Source organism: Macrosteles quadrilineatus, unplaced genomic scaffold (assembly GCF_028750875.1).
Source record: "Macrosteles quadrilineatus isolate MER2022 unplaced genomic scaffold, UCM_ALF_1.0 Scaffold_3__2_contigs__length_128488019, whole genome shotgun sequence".
Classification (NCBI taxonomy): domain Eukaryota; kingdom Metazoa; phylum Arthropoda; class Insecta; order Hemiptera; family Cicadellidae; genus Macrosteles; species Macrosteles quadrilineatus.
Window position 1 is genome coordinate 25,938,934 of NW_026542596.1, and position 21,153 is coordinate 25,960,086.

Consider the following 21,153-nt stretch of genomic DNA (forward strand, 5'->3'; position numbering starts at 1 on the left):
TTAGTATATAAAAGTATTTTTGTTCGATTATTAGTAACGGAGAAAATTAAAAAAATTGTAAATTTAAAATTCCCATGTTATTCTTATGGAGAATATTGTCAAATGTTGTAGTTTGCTTGTTTACGGATATATTTTGATCAAACTTGGCAAATTTATTTATTTTGTACTAAGCTATCAATATTTTACTCAAAAACACACTTTATTAGTTTCCTTGTAGCAGCAAACCTAGGTACTCGTTAAACCTAATGTTATTAAAATATATTTAACTGAAAATCAATTCAGACAAATAGAAATTCGCTTAGTCGGCAGGTTTGCTACGGCGGGGGTATTTTCATAATTGAATATAACATGTCACAAGTTTCTATTAGCTTTGGTGACATGGATCATTGACATACTTATATTTCGTCTGGTGATCAATTGAACAAAAGTCAACTAACTTGCCTTTCTTCAATCTCAACATAGGTATATTTTAATATAAGTAGTAATATCAGTTTCCTTTGAACTATCCTTTTTCACGCATAGGTAATAAAATTAAAATGTCTTCGAAGCTTCCTTTGATAAGCTGTTTGGTTACACTAGGTTTATCCTCCATTTGTAATATATTACAATAGATATACGAGATTGCCTACTGTTAACAAGTGTTTTCCAAGGTTATAGAAAGTAATCCTGAATGATGCAGGTCTGTATATTGTATATCAAGTTGAATGAAACGAGTAGTTATAAAACAGAAACCCTATCAAAATCTATAAAAGTGCGAGAAAGGAACACATCTGGAAAAAAATGTTTGTCTTTTATTGACAATCACGTTTTAAACTTTGAGCCAAAATTAATTTATTTCTCATTCATACCAATTTTAAAGCATCTTTATTGATGTAGTTAATTATCACATTTTGAATTAAATTTCAAATGAACAAAATAAAACAAAATCTTTAATGACTAGACGTCTAGGATAGCTATTCTTGGGACTAAGATAGCTTATTCTTATATACAAAAATATAATGATTGCTGAACAGAATTAACTTAGATCAATGAACTTAGGTTCAAATGTTGGTTTTTTTTTTTATAATTGGTTGCACTTCAATACATCAGCAACAAATCAATGGGATTATAATTCAATTCAAACAGATTGTATTTATAAATAAAACTATTAGTCTTAAGGCTTTGTTCTGTTTTACTTAGTTGAGTTATAATCTGATAAATGCCATAATTTCCAAAGTAACAGCATGCATGATCGATGATCATAAATATACAATCTTTTGAAAGTATTGTATCTAATTTTATTGAACTATTGACTAGAATTCCTCATCAAAATTCCGTTATTCAAAACAAAAATCTATTTACGACAATATATATTTGGGTGCCTTTTGTTACCCACCATAATACCCAAATGTTGCGGATGGTCTTAGAATATAAAAGGTTGTATCTACTATAGGTATTGCGAATATATTGGTTAAAGCGGAGTCGTGAAATACCATATAATTAGTTTTGGATCTATTCGCATATATACAACTTCAAAAATAAAAATAAGTAATAGTTCATTCTTAGCCTAGTGTTAAACAACCGTTTTTTTATGGTCACAAAGGACCAAAACGTTATGTACAAATGGTAGACTTCATTATATGGTGCTAGTTATTCTCACAAATAGTATTTTTTACTAAGCCTCTGAGCTAAAAGCTGTTACAGGTGTCCAAGTAGGCAAGTCCATGTAACCGATACACAACACTAAAGTCCCTAACATAAACTGTGGTTAAGTTACAACGCCAAAGTGCTACAAAGTCGTCCTTTATATATTACTATATGTACTCTGTTTATATATAGGCTTTGTGCTGTAGAATAAAATCTTTTATCACAAAAATTACTATTCCTCATATTCGTCATTAATACTACAATATTGAAGATAATATAACAGATCTATCGCGAAACCGCGTATTATTTGAAATAAAATATTGTATTTAATATATAAAAGAAGAATAGGGTAATTTAAAACTTATTTTGTAAAATCTTTTACAAAATCCAAATTCTTCCTGTAATGGCTTAAAAACAATTTTGTAATACATTTCACTGATTAAGATTTTTATTTACAGCGTAAAGAAGTTATGAAGATGAATATTTTTTACTATAGAAATATGGCTATTTAGGTACTTATAGGGTACATAATACAAACTGTGCATGGACAAATAAATCTGAACATTCATATTGTTAATACTGTAAAATTTCATTAAAACAGTATTTATATGCAAGCAAAACCTTAGCTGTTTAAAAAGGAAGATCATATTTTAAGTATTTTTTTTTTTTAAAGGGACCGGTAAAAAAAGCGAAAAAATTTTGTAATCCTGTATAAAGAGTTTTTTTGTTCGTGACCTAAGGTATACTACCTTTGTGTCTGATCCTGTAAAAGGGTGCTTTAATTAACACACAACCCTTTTTTTCTATTTCATGTAACAAGGATTTTTCATTCACATTATACACGTTGTTGCCTTTTAATATGGCTTTTAGGGAACAAGTTTACATTCGTACTATTTATCGTTGACAAAATCTAATGATATTATTTATAAAAGCATCAAGTATTGTTTGTATATCCTTCGGTTTAAATGTTCCAATCCATTATTACATTAATGCTCTCCTACCTAGAAACACACCACTAAATTGAAATTCTTATTTATCATACAACAGGCTCAAACACTTATTTGAAGTTGCATATGGAAATTTTTTCACACCTAAAATACCGTCCGAAAACAGTTGAATGCTGTTGATAGGTGACAACTTAAATAAAACCCACACAGAAATTCCATGTAATAAATCATTTGGTTTAGCATGGAAAACACGTAATCTATCAAATAAAATAGAGATAGTGTGGAATAAACCTACATAATATTTTAAACATCAACGATCCGCCTAGACATGATAACATTTCGTTAAGTGTATAATGCACAATAATACAGCTTATGAAATCTTTGTATCATAAAATACCATCAGTATATGCTTTCAAAAGATGCCTCAGGACAGTATGAAGAAACAAGTCTAGAAGGGTATAAAAATAAGATTGTTTTTCTTTAATAGCGGTCCTGGAAATAAAATTGCAAAAACAAAGACCCAAAACGTGACACAATGCTGCGCCAGATGTGTTCTTTGTTTGCATTTATTCTTTTAGAAAAAGATAATTTTCAATCCCATTGTAAGAATCCCATTGTAAGTTTGTATGCTTATAGTTTTTATTTGGTTCCCCGGTTAAAACCGTAAAACTATTTTTGCCTGTTGAATATGACATGGATATAAAATCAAGGCAATGTAAGGCATCTATTTTAAAATGTTAATCTTACTGATCCAAGCAAACATGTTTTTATAACGTACGTATCATAAGACTCTCAAAGTTCAATATTTCTAACCATTTTGTTGGCATTTGTATTATAGAATAACTGAATAAATTACATAAAATAATTAAAATACTTAAACTTTGAGAGCTCTTTTTAGACAATTCTAAGCGCCTACATTCCGATAAATGCAGAAATGGCCACACACCATGCATGGGGACCCAGAATAGGTACGTGCAGGGGAGTAATGAAATCTAAATTGTGTTAGCTACTGAACAATGAAGGACGTTTTTAACCGTGTCAAAGACTTGCAATATTTTTTTTATATTGCCTAACAAAATACTGTAGTAGTTTAATAAAAAATTGAGTAAAAATAAAGCCAATGTGTAAAGTATGCTTGGGTACTGAATTTATTATATTATGTTTGTGTTTTGTGCAAACCATTTTTATAACTCTATGTTTATTCTTTTCTCCTAATATGCTTCTACAATAGCCACGAAGGACGAAAACAGTGTATGTTACTTAAGTTAATCGTTGAATTATCAAGAGACTTACACACTATCTAAAACCCCAAATCGTATTATATATTAGAATTATTCAAGCATACAAATCTCTAATATTGCCCCGGTAACACCCTGTCATTCAGGGAAATTTCATATTCAATTTACAACACGCCCGTATCCCCGGAATCCTGTTTTATTTCAATGCCATAGCGTAGAAATAACTCAAGACTATAAAGGTGTACAATAAATAAGTAATAATAGTCCAAAGAAATTCCAGCCTTAAAATGTCTTGTTTATATGAGTATTATTGTAGTATAAATTTGTATTCCCAGATTAATCCAATTATTTTCGATCGATTCGTCCTTTTTAATTTTACTTGATTTACATTCCAAGAATACATTGTAGTAGAAACAAATTTGAAATAGATTAGTAATTTATTTACTTTGGTTTTTAATTAAGAAAGACAAATCCTACAATTACGTTTAAGAACGTTAGAAGTGCAGTGCACACAATCCGACATTCAGCTTATCGCTCTTTTATTATTTGGTGTTCCACAAATACAACTAAGGCCTTCGTATAGTAACTTTGGATTGAACTCTACAAATAATCTCAAATAGGATCCATAAATGACAATGCCTAGTAACTCTTGTATGTAACCAGTCACTGGTTGATTCCATATATTGATAATTAATGTCAATCGTTTAACGACAAAAATATGAGTGTTTAAACGATAGAAAATAAAAATTCGACGGTTTTAGAGGCAAAGAAGCTAGCTACCTTAATTGTAGAGAGGAAAGCAACACTTAATAAATTAAATACATTTATGGATTATCCCTAAAAGCAATTTTTCGTTTTTCAGCTTAACTATATCATAATTTGTTTTTTTACCCTAGGATTGTGTCAGATGTATATGCTAATGCGTTAAGCTTGTTTGTAAATTATATTACTTTATTATTCCATTTCAAAATAATTAGCAAACAATATTATCATTAATCATCGTACGATAACACACCTTTTTCAACGTGACTCAAATAAATTTAGTCATTGCTATTACCAAAAATTCCCCACCTAATCCTATCTTATCTGAACCGATAAGTGCAATCAAAGTACTTTCTTGGCATAACGTGTTTATAACACGGTTGTGTCACCAGTGGTGTGGTTATTTGACTGGTGTAAGTAACGATATTAACAGCCAGCGTTGACACTATGGGTAACGATCATCCACATCATCATCATCATCATAATCGTCATCATCACGACTGTTGTTGCGCGACTTGTCGTCCTCCCCCTCCACCACCTCCTCCATGCTCCAGGTATGTCGTGATTTTTGTCTATATATATATAAAAAATCCAATGTATGTATGTTTGTTTGTTTGTCCTTTATGGACTCCGAAACCGCTTGACATATTGTAATGAAACTTTCAGGCCTTATTAAGCATTATTCAAGGATGGTTAGTGTGAAGTTTGGTGCAGATCCGTCAAAAGGGCTTCGCCCCAGTGGCTCTGGAGTTTCCCATGTTAACCTTATGAGTACTCATATTTAAATGGAATTAAAGAATCTTAACATCTTTTTGTGTAATGTTCAATAGCATTAAAAAGTGAATATGTTAACCAACAGGGTGCAGCACTATTATTTTTTATTTATTTATAATAACAGCTAATTTGCAACCAAAAGGTGAGTGAGCGTAGAGAATGAACTTCAACCTGGAGGTGAGTTAGCGTAGCGAACGAGCTAACCTGAAGGCAAGTCAGCGCAGCGAACGAGCTCCAACCTAAAGGTGAGTGAGCGTGGCGAACGATTTTCAACCAGGATGTGATTGAGCCTTGAGACGAGTTTATCTTGAAAATGAACGAGCATTTGACATAAAACCACATTAGGACAGGGCGACGTCTGTCGGGCCAGCTAGTTAATAAATAAAAAATCCCTTTTAAATCAAAAGAAATATATTAATCACACTGCTGTTTACATTTAAGACCTAAAGAAAAGATATTTTTGTGGACATTTGTGGCAATTTAGAGGTTTGTTTGACAACATTGTTTTTTTTTTTTTTTTATACATCTTAGAAAAATATGTTATGCTTATATTTTGAAGTACTAATGTTGAATAGAAACGTATTAATTCAAATACTGGTCCGAATATGTCAGTTAGGTGAGATAAAACAATTTAATAACCAAGGCAAAATAATTACGGGGTTTTTATTTGTGATTTTTTAACATCTGTAGTTTATGTGTGTTTTTAGGGTACTCTAACCATAATCTTAAACTATTTTACGTTATTACTATTTTCTAAATTACGTTTTAATAAACAAATTCTTAATATAACATGATTCAGAAAAGTTAATAAAATCTTTGTGGGATGGAAACCTTGTACAAACAAATAATGCTACATATGTCAGTATTTTGATAAGTGTACTGTCGGAAATGTACCTTAAAAACTGTCAACTCTCGGCAACTTGTTATATTAATATACAACTTTTCTCGAATAAGTGTATACTTGGTATACAGATTCCTTTTAAGTATCTGTTTATAGAACTTTCATTGGACTTTATAAGAAAGGTTCATTACGAAGAGTCAAGAAGAATATTACAAGATTATAAAGGTTCAGTTAAATCTATTTAGTTTTGCTTTCCAATATCAAAGAAATAGTCCAAATTATTTAACCTATATTCATATTTACTGACGTCATTTTCAACACACTGATATTCCCAAGGGATTGCCAAACTAGATTTATCAACAAGAGCACTTAAACGTAGTTATCAGTTGGATTACAAATGACAAATAAACAACTGATGCAAACTTATATTTTTGATCAACCCAACTATTTAAATTATTATAGGGTCTACAGAAATGTATCTGTAATCAATTGTTCCGTGTGCTATATTGATCTACTAACTCACTGTACTTCAATAAGTTATTGAACACATTTATTAATTTATATACATTTCTAAACCTATACAAAAGTTCTGAAATGGGGATATAGAGAGAAGTGACTTTTTGAAGCATCCCAGGTCTGATGTAAACTTGATTTGAAGAATTGCATTGACCAGTTTAATGGTATTATAATTTAGATGCCTTTCAAAGAAGATAGGCTAGCTGAATAAGCAGGAACTCTCAGATTGTATTTATTACGAAGCAGTTTATCTAGGTTTTTTTCAGTTTACATAATAATTAATCTTAGGTCCTCTACAATATTTTATATGAAACCCTGTTACCATGCAAATAGTTTATTTAACAATAATATATTCACTTAAAAATATTGTAAACTAGGAGGTGTTTGCAGAGGGGTCGACAAAATTGAGCGAACTTATCCGGGCAATATTTTACTTTGCTATTTACCCTCACTATCAAGTTTCATTATTATTTTAACCAACAATTTTAAATTGAGACAATTTAAATGGATTTGTCAAAAAATGACTAAACGATAATGGTAATGTTATAAGTATAAGGTTCACTCCAGTGATGTCATTTGTTTATATTATTGATCCATACTGTTATTGTTCTCATATCCGTGATCAATAGTTTGCAACAATTTATCAGCTGTTTCCTGATGTACTGCATTCAAGCCAATCATTGATATTATATCATTGTTTACAAAGGAAATACCGCTTCCATAAGGGTTGCATTGAATTGTTGACGATGTGAGAGTTTTTCAACGCCATATAGATGTTAGCACTCACCAATATGGTCTTTAATACCAGTAAAAATTTGAAACAGCTTGTCCATGTTTCAAGTCATCCAATAGAAGAAACTAACCTTTCTAATGATGAAACAAGTACTCAGTAGCCTTCTGATTACTGGACGAAAACTTTAACCACCCACTCAAACACCCAGCTAACGTAAATAAATATATGAAGGCTATTATTAGTGGTTATCAAGACTTGTTCTCAGGTGTACACATTTTTTTCAGTCCCTGGCCACAGCAAACCTGGAACTATGGACCTCCCCCTCCCCCTCCACACCATCATCATCATCCGCCACCACCCCCTCCTCCAGGGTTTCCAAGCTGTCATCAACCACACCATCATCAGCCTCCCCCACCAAGATACTAGGTGAGTGTCAACTTTATTTATTTACCACCCCAAAAAGTACTTACTATACTTAACTACAGTTTGTGGTTATTTTGTACCCGGAACGATTTTTGTCATAATACAAACTTGTACAAAGTTATTTTTGGTTATTTAATCAATAATTTGTATTCAGTTGCAGTATAGGAAACACGAACATGATATGAAACGGAAACGCATGGATCATAAAACTTACGTGTATGTGTTGAAAAAGGTTTTCAAGTGCTAGATATGAAATTATTTGAATTTATTTTTACCTCTGTTACAGATGATCGTGATATCTAGCTATATAAAGGGAAATGAAGAAAATTGCGGGAATCTTAAACTTAAATAGGTTTTGAGAGGAAACGACTATTTTATTAGCACTGTACTTTATTAAGCCTATATAAACGAATTTTACTATTTAAAATGTTTATTACTTCAAACACTCCTATATAATAAGGTGATGTTACCTTCTATACCACTGGTATTTAACCACAGATGGGTTTATTCTCAAGCCCAAAAAACAAACAATTTTGTACGTACCTTAAGTAATGGCAAAGGAATTTTTCATACTAATTTTGACAGAGGAAATGGAAAATGCTGTATAATTCATTTCGATGCATTCGTCTCATTTTTGTATAAACTGTCCTACCAAACCTTATGAATCAGTGTAGTTAGATACGTAGTCAAACTGATACAATACAATTCTATGAACCAAACGGGTTTTTATCGACCGACACGCTTCCATTTATTACGACTCTTGATATTCACACAGATGGAATAGCAAATTGATCCATTACCAGTTTAAGCAACGTGCGTTGTTACCAAGTCACGCATTTACACGTTTAATAATTTACTTGTACATTGAGGTGCCATAAATATCACTTCTCGGGAAAATATTTGGTCCTTACTCCATTTAAATCACTTTAAATATTATACACATTACATTAGTGATTACGTATTTTTTTAAGAAAACTGTAAACCCTAAACTATAGACTAAGCCCGGAAAAAGACCTAATCCTAGCTGTGGCAACACATTTACTTTTTTGTCTTATTATCATAACTTCCTTAATTTTGTTAAAAAAGTTTAACTAATTTGTTCTACAGGGTGACCTGGAACTCTCTACCAATATTTTAGTCCATTGTTTCCGAGTAAAAAACGTATCTATATATCATAATTTTACTATCCGGAAGTCCTTAGTTACTCACACAGCCCCCATTTAGTTTTATCACCCTTGTTTTGTTGTTGCTTGTTTTTTGTATTGTTTCTCTAAAAAGTGTTAAAGATACGAAATTGAACTTTTGGAAAAACGTTTGTGACAACTAGACAAAGCTTTAAAAGAATTATGAAAATTTTTGAAATTCATTAATAAAATGGTGGCCATTTAAAACTTTAAAAAAATCAAAGTATTTTAGTTATTTAAAGAAACAAAATTTTATATTAATCAATAAATAGCCACCGTTTTGTTTAATAAATTTGAGTGTTCATAATTAAGTGTAATTAAGGGTTCATAATATTTTACACCTTTGCCTAGCTGTCATAAATGATTGGGAAGAATTTCACTTTAGTATGTTTAACTACTTTTTTAGATAAATTTAGTAAGTGAAAAACAAACATAGCTATGGCTATGATAGTAACTAAGGACTTCCGGACAATTTAAATATGATATTTAGACATGTTTCTTACTCAGGAACAATCTCCTAAAATATTGGAGAAATTCGGGACACCCTGTATAATCCATTGTCTTAGTACAAATTAGTTGACTAAAAAAATTAACTTAAAATAGTGAACTAAATCTTGAACTATAGTTCGGCCGCTTAGAAAGCGACCTCCTCCAGCATTGGTTTAGCATTAGCGCGCAGGTCGTTTTCTAAGCGGCCGTACTATACATACGATACAATTTCCTGAAGGTTTATAACTCTTAAAATTACTAAAAGGTTCTGTGTTCCAATCACAGACAAATTTTAACTTCCAAAATACGATAGTTTAAGGTAGGGTGAATTACGAAGAGGGCCTCTAACTTGTCTTTGTCTTCTGAAGTTAAGCATCCTGGTGTTAAATATTTTCCTGTCTTTCCTCCTTGACACCCTTCGCTCAACTTGCTTCCAGCTCAAGTCTCTTAGTGGATTGTCAACTCAATAATCGTAAAATGTTTTTTGGATTTTCTTGACAATATTTCACTATAAATAGACATTCTACTAAAAGCATTGGTGGCAAAAAATCTTATTTTAGTAACAAAACTACCAAAGAGGTATTACAGTACCACGTTCGTTGGTGCAAGGTCTAAAGCACCGAGATAAGATTATATGATATGCATTTCATAAGTATTACGTATACTATATGAAAATAGGTAAACCTTAAGCGTGTTCTAAATAAAAACCATAATAACAATTTCGTTAGGGATTTCAATTTTTTTAAATGACAGCAAATAACTAAATGGTATGGATGATTACTGCTAAGTATAATATACTTAACATAATTAAATCAATAATGCTATAGAACCTAATCATTCAATTTATTTTACAAATTCCACTGAAGTTGACAGACCATGGTGTGTCGTTGTGGATGACAAAATTACAATACCAAAGGAAACAGATACATCATTTAGCAGTAAATTTACCAATACTTAATTTTGTGTCGTAATACAATACTAACATAAGTATTTACAAAACACGTTTAAGAAATAGGCGTACTAATAAACATAATATTTAATTATATCCCAAAACCTTAACCTTGATATTACAATGTTCATTTTCCAAAATGAGGTGTTTTCATTTTTATTTGAAATAGGGTTAAAAGGCTGATTAGAAAATAGTTCTTCTAACATGTTAGTTGCAATCACAATGGTGTCTAAATACATGGTTTTATATGCCAAAAATCCAATCGAGAGAGCTAAATAAATGACCACGGTTACCAATAAAATAATTCAGTATAGTGATCGTTAACCAAAGATTGCCTTTTCATAGTTTAAATTAACGCATCGGTATATTTTGTCACAAGCCAAATGACTATTTTGTTAGCACTGTACTTTATTAAGCCTATATAAACGAATTTTACAATTTAACATGTTTATTACTTCAAACACTCCTATATAATAAGGTGATGTTACCTTCTATACCACTGGTATTTAACCACGGATAGGTTAATTCTTAAGCAAAAAAAAAAAAAAAAAAAAAAAAAAAAAACAAGTTGTACTCACCTTAAAAGTAATGGCAAGGGAATTTTTCATACTAATTTTGACAGAGGAAATGGAAAATGCTGTAATATTCATGTTGCATTCGTCTCATTTTAGCGAATTTCCCTATAGGGAAGTAGCTATTACCGTAGGTCTCATGGTAAGACTTAGGCCCGGGACCGATTTACTTTTTCATTTTGATGTCCCCAGAGGCCAAAAACACCACTCGTTCAAATTTTTATATATGTATATATATATATATATATATATATATATATATATGTGTCCGTGAACACGATAACTTGAGTAATTTTTATCCGATTTTGATGAAATTTGGTTTGAAGGTGTAAGGCGGGATAAACTTGAATGAGTTCGCGATCCAGCATGATCGGACCATGGGAACAGGGTCTTATGAGGGGTTTTATGGGGTAAAAATTGGTTTTTCTCACTTTTGACCCTCAAAACACAAAATTTCCCAATTTTTCTCTAAACCTTCTTAAAGAGCTTAAAAAAACAAACAATTCAGTATATCAAAGTGTTTTTGTACGGTTATTGGTTACGGAGAAAACTAAAAAAATGGTAAATTTAAAATTCCCATGTTATTCTTATGGAGAATATTGTAAAATGTTGTAGTTTGCTTGTTTATGGATATCATTTGATCAAACTTGGCAAATATATTCATTTTATTCTGAGCAATAATTATTTTACTTAAAACACACACTTTATTAGTTTCCTTGTAGCAGCAAACCTAGGTACTCGTTAAACCTAATGTTATTTAAATAGATCAATTGAAAATCAATTCAGCCAAATGGAAATTCGCTTAGGCGTCAGGTTTGCTGCGGCGGGGGTATTTGTATAAACTATCCTACCAAACCTTCTGAATCAGTGTAGTTAGATACGTAGTCAAACTGATACAATGCGAGTCCCATGAACCAAACGGGTTTTTATCGACACGCTTCCATTTATTACGACCCTTGATATTCACACAGAAGGAATAGCAAATTGATCCATTACCAGTTTAAGCAATGTGCGTTGTCACCAAGTCACGCATTTACATGTTTAATAATTTACTTGTACCTTGAGATGCCATAAATATCACTTCTCGGGAAAATATTTTTTCCTTACTCCATTTAAACCACTTTAAACATTATCGTATAGCTTTTAGTCTAGGAAATGTTTGAAAACGTCGAAGAGTTTTTTGTTTTCAAATACTTCTTTTTGGTTTTATGGTTACGAGTAACTCGTGGTAGGATAGGAATGACTTAAGCCATTTGTAGGAACCTGTAATTTGGTAGGATTAGACAAACAGCCCCACGTAAATAAACTACTTGACACTTAAAATTAAATGAATAAAAATTCACAAACTATAATTTATGTTCTTTTAACTGAGCCCTAAAATAAATCTTAGTATGAAAAACACGATACACGAGTTTGATCCTTCACACATATTTGGGTTAAAATACGCACCTAGGTGGCGACCCCATCTCAATGATTGATTGATTGATTGATTGATTTGATTAGACAACACAATGACAAATACATTCTTAGAACGACGTATCCATTTAAAATAATCTCATACGCGATAGACAGTATTCGAATTCATTTACCGATACTTAAAAAGTACCACTTATGACGTATTATAAATAAAGGAGCACAGTGCTTATTTTTATTTGTGTTTTTACCTTTGGTTTTGACCATAAACGTCGTCCGGAATAAAACCTAATCATAACTAAAATAGTTGAACTAATTTGTTCTACAGGGGGTCTCGTAACTCTATACCAATATTTTAGGGAATTGTTCCTGAGTAAGAACCTTATCTAAATATCATATTTAAATTGTCCTGAAGTCCTTAGTTACTCACACATCCGCCATTTTGTTTTTTCATTTAATATTTTTTCTCCAAAAATAGGTAAAAGATACGAAATCGAAACTTTGCAAAAACATTTATGATAACTAGACAAAACAATGAAAGAAATATTTACATTTTTTAAATTCATAAAACAAAATGGCGGACATTTAAAACTTTTGTAAAATCAACGGTTTTTGAGTTATTTATGGAAAAACAGTTCGCATAGCCGCCGTTTTGCTTTATGAATTTGAAAAATTGTTATAATTTTTTGTAGCTTTGCCTATAGTTGTCATAAATGTTTGTGCAAAGTTTTAATTTTGTATTTTTAGTAACTAAAAAAACCTATAAGTGAAAAACAATTGCGGCTGTGTGAGTAACTAAGCACTTCCGGACAATTTAAATATTATATTTAGATATGTTTCTTACTCAGGAACAATCCTCTAAAATATTGGAGAGTTCCGGAACACCCTGTATAATCCATTTTCTTTGCACAAATTAGATGACCATAAAGAATAACTTAAAATAGTGAACTAAATCTTGAATTACATACGATACAATTTCCTTGAGGTTTCTAACTCTTAAAATGACTAAAAGGTTCTGTGTTCCATTCGCAGACAAAATCATACTTTTAAAATACAATAGACCTTACCTTAAAGGTGAATTACGAAGAGGGCCTCTAACTTGTCTTTGTCTTCTGAAGTTAAGCATCCTGGTGTTAAATATTTCCCTGTCTTTCCTCCTTGACACCCTTCGCTCAACTTGCTTCTAGCTCAGGTCTCTTAGTGTTTCTGGATTTTCTTGACAATATTTCACTATTAATAGACATTCTACTAAAAGCATTGACGGCGAAAAAAATGTTGTTTTAGTAACAAAACAATCAAAAAGGTACAGTACAACGTTTGTTGATGGAAGGTCTAAAGCACCGAGATAATTATACATTTCAGAAGTATTACGTATATGAAAATAGGTAAACCTTAAGTGTTTTCTACGTTAAAAGCTTAAATTAAAACAATATAATAACAATTTCATTAGTGATTTCTATTTTTTTTTTGTCAGCAAATGACTAAATGGTATGGATAACTACTGCTAAGTATAATATACTTGACAAAATTAAATGAATTAACGCTATAGCACCTAATCATTCAATTTATTTTACGGATTCCACTTTGGTTGACAGACGCAGCATTTTATGTCATTGTGGTTGACAAGTGACAAAACCGAAGGAAACAGATACACCCTTTAGCAGGAAAATACCAATATCTAACCTTGTGTCGTTATACAATACTAACACAAGTATTTACATAACAATTTTAAGAAATATGCTTACTAATAAACATAATATTTCATTATATCCTCAAAACCTTAACCTTGATATTAAAATGTTCATTTTCAAAAATGAGGTGTTTTAATTTTTATTTAAAATAGGGTTCCTGGGTCTGCTTGGAAAAGAGTTCTTCTATTATGTTAGTTGCCATCACGATGGTGTCTAAATACTAAATTATGAGTGCCGAAAATCTAATTGAGAGCGCTTAATAAATGACCACGGTTACCAATAAACGAATTGCAGTATAGTAATCGTTAACCAAAGATTACCTTTTCATAGTTTTTAGCTTAACGCATCGCTATATTTTGTCACAAGCCAAAGGTTTTCATGGTTAAAATTGTCCGACGATATCGCTATAGGCAACAATAACAAGCTATTGGCTAATAGATGTGTCTACTGTAGGTTGAGCGTTCAATAAATGGTAAACTGTGGTCTCTCTAGCGGAAAGAGTTCAAACGGTGATATTACCCATATGAATCAATAGTTAACAGCTGCATACCTCTAGGGGTATGGCTAAAACCTCTACATGCATTGAACAATACAATTGTAACCTTAAAAATTTCCAGTTCAGAGTGCATAGTTTTACTAATAAATTTAGGATATTCGTCGTAGTCTAAGAGTATTTTTCTTTTGTTATGAACCGGTTTGAAACTGCTAAAATCAATCAATAAATATTCCAACACACCCACGCTATTAGATTCAATACTGAACAACGAATATTGATGCATGTACGATGGACTGATTTGATGCAACAAAGTGCACACAAGTAATCAAAACTGCTACTCAGGTTCGGTGAAGTTTAGGAACGTAGTGAATTGTAATGTAGTTCTATTGAGGGCTCACAACGAGCACGTAGGTATCAACTATACGATTGTAACTGACTCTACAACATTACACTCGGCACTTACATTACACCTTATATCATAGATTAAACATAATCCCTTGGTAAATTTGTCACCCTTTATGTATCAGCAGAACACAATTTTAATGTTAGTTACATCCAATCTAGGGAAGTGATTTTGTTTAATTTTTTTCTGGTTGTTTCAGTTATTTACAAGTTATCCTTGTTCAACCAGATAAAACGATCTAATCATAAACAGATGTAATAGTTTAACAGTAGTACAACAAATTGTTTAAATTGTTTATTATAAATACTGTTACGTTTGCTAACAATTTTTACTTCGATGAAAATATTTAAGTATTAAGCTTTTCGCTACGCTACTGTGAAGTTGCCTGCTTTCGTTACATGTTTTTCACCTGCGAAAATTCGTCATCACTTTCTGTTTTACTACGGAAATGTTTACTATGCAAAAGAAATGTTTAATATATTTTTTGGGATTTTTCTGACGTAAACAAACAAAGATTTGTTACTGTTTTGTCAACTGTTTCATTTTTCAACAACCAATACTTTACTATCACTGTAAATATTAACTTTAAATTGAAGGAATAACCTAAAAGATGCAATGAGTTTTGTACTACTCCCAACTGTAATAAAGCAATTATCCAATGTCTGTTTTAATATTGGGAAAAAATAACTTTGTAGTGTAGCGAAAAGTAAGGTTCAAAACACGAGTGCAAGTGTGTCCAAACATATTCTTGACCATATTTCGTGCTCGTTAAATCTCACAATTCATACAAATGGTCTAAAATATGTAATAAATTAATTTTTTCTACATCATAAGATGTGGGATTGCCCTTGAGATGGTTATAGTAACTAATATATGGTTTTAAATACCTTCAGTCAACAGTTCAAATAAGTCGGCTATTGCGACCTAGGTTTCGGCACGAAGTTGTACCATCATCAGGCAGGCCAGTTTTGAGTCTTCAGTCCAATGGACGTCGTTTTTTTATATAATAATCTTCTAACACTAAATACAAATCAAATTGAGTAATTTAGGATAAGTAAAAATTTCCTGCTGCAGACAAAACTAATAAAAATACCTATCAAAAACGAAATGTGCCGTTTAATATGTATGTAATAAAAACAGGGAAATACGTACAGTAATGTTTTGTCAATACTCAATTTGATTTCCATAATATTGGTTGACGAGAAATATGCAGATATCCATAGAATGTAACACATAATTCAACAAAAGGTAACCATTGGGTTTGGACTAGTTTAAAAAGTTAGAATAATATTCATGTATGTTAATTAATTATTAAATTGATATTTAGGGTTTTTTTATAATTAAGATTTGGCTTGACTTTGAAGTTTAATTTTACAATATTCACGGGTTATTTATCAATAGTGCACTTTCTTTTGTATATTTATCTTGAGTATAAATGATTACAAATAAAAACTTTTTAACTAGAAAATTTGATAATAAAGCTCTGCTGTTGATCCACTTATTGAATGGAAAATGTATTTGTTTTTTAGTTCATACTCTAAAACAATTCACAAGATCGTGCAAGTTATGTAATCATGTCATTCATTTAGCTGAGATGTGTTGTTGAGATACGGCTTATTTGTTTGCTCCTAGGATATCAGTGCAATTAGTTGTTGCTCTACCATCACGTTCACAAAGGAGCCAGGATTACGCCTTCAGGCTGTGTCTTTAACTCACTAGATACTACTGAACAGTACTTTGAGTCAGTATTTCAAACTTTGGAGAGTTCTGTTTTAATAATATATTGATTCGTTTTTAACTACCAAGGCTTATTTAGATACACTAGTGAATATTTCGACTATCTTTAAATATGTTTACTGTTTACAACATTTATGATTTTTTATTTACTTACTTTTCTGTTATATTAAAGAGTTAAATAAGTTCTTTCAAAAGAGCTAAACTTTGTAAAGACTATCATTTATTTAAGTGTAACACATTAGTACATTTTGTAGACACAGATTCGATAATAGATGATATAACCTTTAAAAGTACTTGGGGTGGCTATATCCCACCTTCTGATAAACACATGCTGTTGCCACTAAAGTAGAATTTGTTTATACATCTTAAGATAAAATACACATTATTGAACCCAACATGGGGAGCGTGATGAGATAGTGGTAGAGGACTGAAGTATTGTGAAAAAAATATCCCAGGCTATATATAGCCTAATTATTAGTGAAAATTAAAAAAAAATAAGCTTAACGTATATGTTATGTGTTGAAAGATGTGCATCATTGTATGCGTTATGTGAGAACAGATAAGCTGACACAAATAATATATCTAAGGGTATATTCGGTAGAACTGAGTAGAGGCCCAAAACGATTTGTCATTTGGGCTTCTCGTTTCCTGATCTCTCCACACAGCTGTGCAGCTCTCTGAGGCAAACGAGGAGTGTTTTACATCAACAATGCCCGTCACGATGTTCACACAAAAATAGAAACCAGCTGTAGATTTTAGATGACGACGTGTTATGTTAGTAATATTCACAGATTCCAGTTATATTTTATAAAGGCGAAATTTTCTAATATACCTTTTAAGGATTCCTCTGGATAAAAGAGATATTATAACTACATACAGATTTTACGGCTGAAAACTTTTAAGCCATTTTTCCATGCATACGTAAACGGTTTCTAAATTAACCAATGGCTATGTATTCAGCGCTTCCTTAATTACAAACGTCTAGCATTGTTTTTATCGCAATATATTTGTCGTGGTGCATTCAATCATAGTATTGGCTACCTGCATATAGTGTTTGACGTTTAATCAGGTGGTTTGGCAGTTCCTCAACAAATGGCAGTAGCTTCTGTTAGCAACAAAGAAGATGCAGTATAAACAGCTTCAGAAGACTTCAAAGACCCGCTACAGAGCGTGTGGCCAGGTGATGAATACCACGTTATCAAACAGACCTTCTCCAGCTCGTGGTGTTGATAGAGAAACTACCTTTGATGGATATACAGGTTCAAAACATGCATAAATTTTATAATCATTTTCAAAAATGTAACTAACGTGAGTTTTTAGAGTTAAAAAGGAATATTTTTTATACTTACTCCTTTGTTATTTCTTGCCCAAAAACTACTGGAATTAAGACTAAGGTGCTACAGTAGTAGTAAATACAATGGTATATAACTTGGTATAAAATTAACTAAAAGTGTAACCCTTGAATAAAATAGAATTATAGTTAGGCTAGTTGGGTGATTCAAAATAAATACCACAACTTTAGGAGTTCAAAACTCTACAAAGAAGCTAAGCACTATCTGTGGCGAATTAAGTAAGCTATAACGTTTCATTTAGTTGCTCATTTGTGTTCGCTTGAGGTGCTGTTGACATGGGGTCAGCGTTTGTTGATGCTAAGATAGCAACCGCTCAACAGAAGGTTTTTTGTGTTATTGAGTACGGCGGAAGTGAATGAAACATTGTTAGTTCAGAATGCATTTAGAATGAAGTATGGTGTTCAACCTCCTGATAGGTGGTGTTTTCATCGTTGGTATAAACAGTTTACAGAGAATGGATGTTTGTGCAAGGGAAAAGTTCTGGACGAAAACTGAAGAACGAGTTAGAATTTTGGGTTGATATTGCTCAGGTGTCTGGATATAGTCATGTTAAACATCTCTGAACTAGTTATTTGTAATGAGGTATAACAGAAGGTTCCATTATTTTTCTTTAATTAAATCCATATTTTTAAAGTTGTGGTATTATTTTTTAATCACCCTGTATAGTTATATTCTTTTTTAACAGAATTAATTATAAAGCCGTTTTTCTAACTTAAAGATATGAGGAGTTTGACTTTCAAACATTTTATGGTTACTCATTAAAATTCATGCCAAAAACTTTTTTACAATCCTATACTCTAATACAAGCAAAGTCTGTCTGTCTGTTTGTATGTCTGTATGTATTTATATATTTCTGTAAAATATATCTCAAAATCCAGCTGATGGATTTGGACTAAATTTTGGAATTAAAGACATATCCCATACTCTAATACGAGCAAAGTCTGTCTGTATGTATGTATGTCCGTCTGTAATACATATCTTGAATTCCAGTGGATGGTTTTTAAAAAATTTGGGGGGGGACTTATAGTATAGATGATGTAATATGCATATACAATATGCTTTAACAATATGATTTAACGCTTACTAAAATATGCTTATAACAATATGCTTAAACATAGTTGAAGACAGCCACTCACTACCTCAGGAAAATTCGTATTTTGCTACACAACTCATTTGCAAATTTTAAAGTTTTACATTAGCCTTATGGGCTGCCAACTATGTTGGTTGAAAAAGAAATAGAATAAATAAGTCAAAAGTAAACAAAAGACTTCTAAAATGTGTATATAACAAGCCATCCACAGCATCAAAATACAGTACAAAGTGATAAACATCAGTTGAAACTATTAGAGCAAAGATTACACTGCAGATTATTCGGTATTGGTGATTAATTTTGGGTCAATGTATAATCAACGATTGTGGCAAAGTTGAAGTTTTCTTTTCCTAAATTAGTAGTTTAATATTAATGTGAATTAGTTTAAAAGACTTATTGCCACACTCTTTATTAGTTTTAAGTTGGTAATAGCCAAAATCAAATTGTAGGATATCCACATTATATGCTATGCCCAGTAGGAGGAAACTAAAACGTAAACTGTCAAAAAAGTTGTGTATCACAAAAAAATTAGAAAATAGTATTAGTATAAAGACGAGAGTAGTTAGACCATGGGTTTATAAAAGCCCAAAAAAGTTGTAAAAACGTGAGTTTCCTTTGTATTGCTTTTACAATCTAAATAAACTATACAGGGTTATGGCTCGGTCCCCCGGACTGACTATTAATTAATTAACTTACATAATTCTAGCCTAAACAGCTGTATAGCATAACATACTCCTTAAAACTGTTGTTTGCTAACAATATTAAATTTTTGTGATTAACCAAACCAATTACATAACTAATAATTACATAACATAATTGCCAATTACGTAACTTTTTTTACACTTTTAGTGTTTTCTTGGAGTATTTATAAAAATCCCTAACAGTCCTTACACGTCCGCTAAATCCAAGGGTTGAAGGTGGTAATAATGCATTAAAGTATTATCAATGCACATGCATATTTATGCAAAACCAAGATATTTTATATTTCTTTTCAACAAGCTTCTCTTTTGATTAGGTGTGAGGATGGTAACACTGATAAGTCATTTAAAAGAATATTTGTCAAATTAAGAGCAATCAAAAACGTAAAAAACTAATCTGAACAAAAAAGTTAAATTATTTCCAGATTTATTTGATTTTGATTAATTTATATCTTACACTTTTTTCATTGACAACGAGTAGATCTAGATTAAATTACATATCACAATGTTCACATAACAAAGTCTAAATGTTGGAATAAGGTCACACAAAATCGTTCAGCAACTCCTCTCGACCAATAAAACCAATTTCGGAGCTTCCGCTGAAATAACAGCAAGTCTCTCCGGGCGGCGGGCTAATTTAAGAAAGGGAGCCTTTCAAGAACAAATAAATATAACGGCACTGCTTTACTGTAGAAACCCGAATACAACATTGATCAGATTGTTCTTCTTGATATACAAGTATTCATTATTAATACAAACTTACGTTTTACACCAGGCTATTAGATTGGATCTAGGTTAGATACAGTAAATGATCGTTTAGTATTGCGAACGTGTATTGCTAAAGCACGGTGTCACGAGATTTATTTTGAACTCATGGTAACATTGTGGTGGTGGTAGTCTTGTGATATGGTTTTAAACTATTCTGGTTGTCAGTTTTACCTTGGATTACTGGAAAAGTGTGATGGGGGTCCAGAGAATTGGACCTTTTACCCAGACCAGGAAGACAGCCCAAGCCAGCTTTGATTACACTTATTTAACTAACACACTTAAATACCCTAATTTTGGTTGACACCTTCCAAACTAATATATAAATATATATAAGAAAAACCTGATTGAAGCAAGAATTGGTTGAATTGTAACTGGTAGATGAACTAAGCAACCCCTCTAACCGGCAATTTAATCTCTTGGAACATGTGGCTTCGAAACATGAAAAGGATTG

General features: G+C 31.5%; 1 protein-coding gene across 1 annotated transcript; it reads left to right on the top strand.

Annotated features, from left to right (window-relative positions):
• Nucleotides 1-4,963: 4,963 nt before the first annotated feature.
• Nucleotides 4,964-8,268, top strand: LOC128988702 (uncharacterized). Its single transcript, XM_054410262.1, has 3 exons — nt 4,964-5,127; nt 7,722-7,863; nt 8,147-8,268. The coding sequence occupies exons 1-2, from the start codon at nt 5,021-5,023 to the stop codon at nt 7,861-7,863; spliced, it is 249 nt and encodes an 82-aa protein (XP_054266237.1). The 5' UTR covers nt 4,964-5,020; the 3' UTR covers nt 8,147-8,268.
• Nucleotides 8,269-21,153: the final 12,885 nt, after the last annotated feature.

What these genes read in the sequence shown, in the direction of transcription:
- LOC128988702 (XM_054410262.1), top strand. Translation starts at nt 5,021, where the DNA reads ATGGGTAACGATCATCCACATCATCATCATCATCATAATCGTCATCAT. An exon ending in CCACCTCCTCCATGCTCCAG is followed by an intron (nt 5,128 to 7,721) that starts GTATGTCGTGAT and finishes CATTTTTTTCAG; the next exon opens with TCCCTGGCCACAGCAAACCT.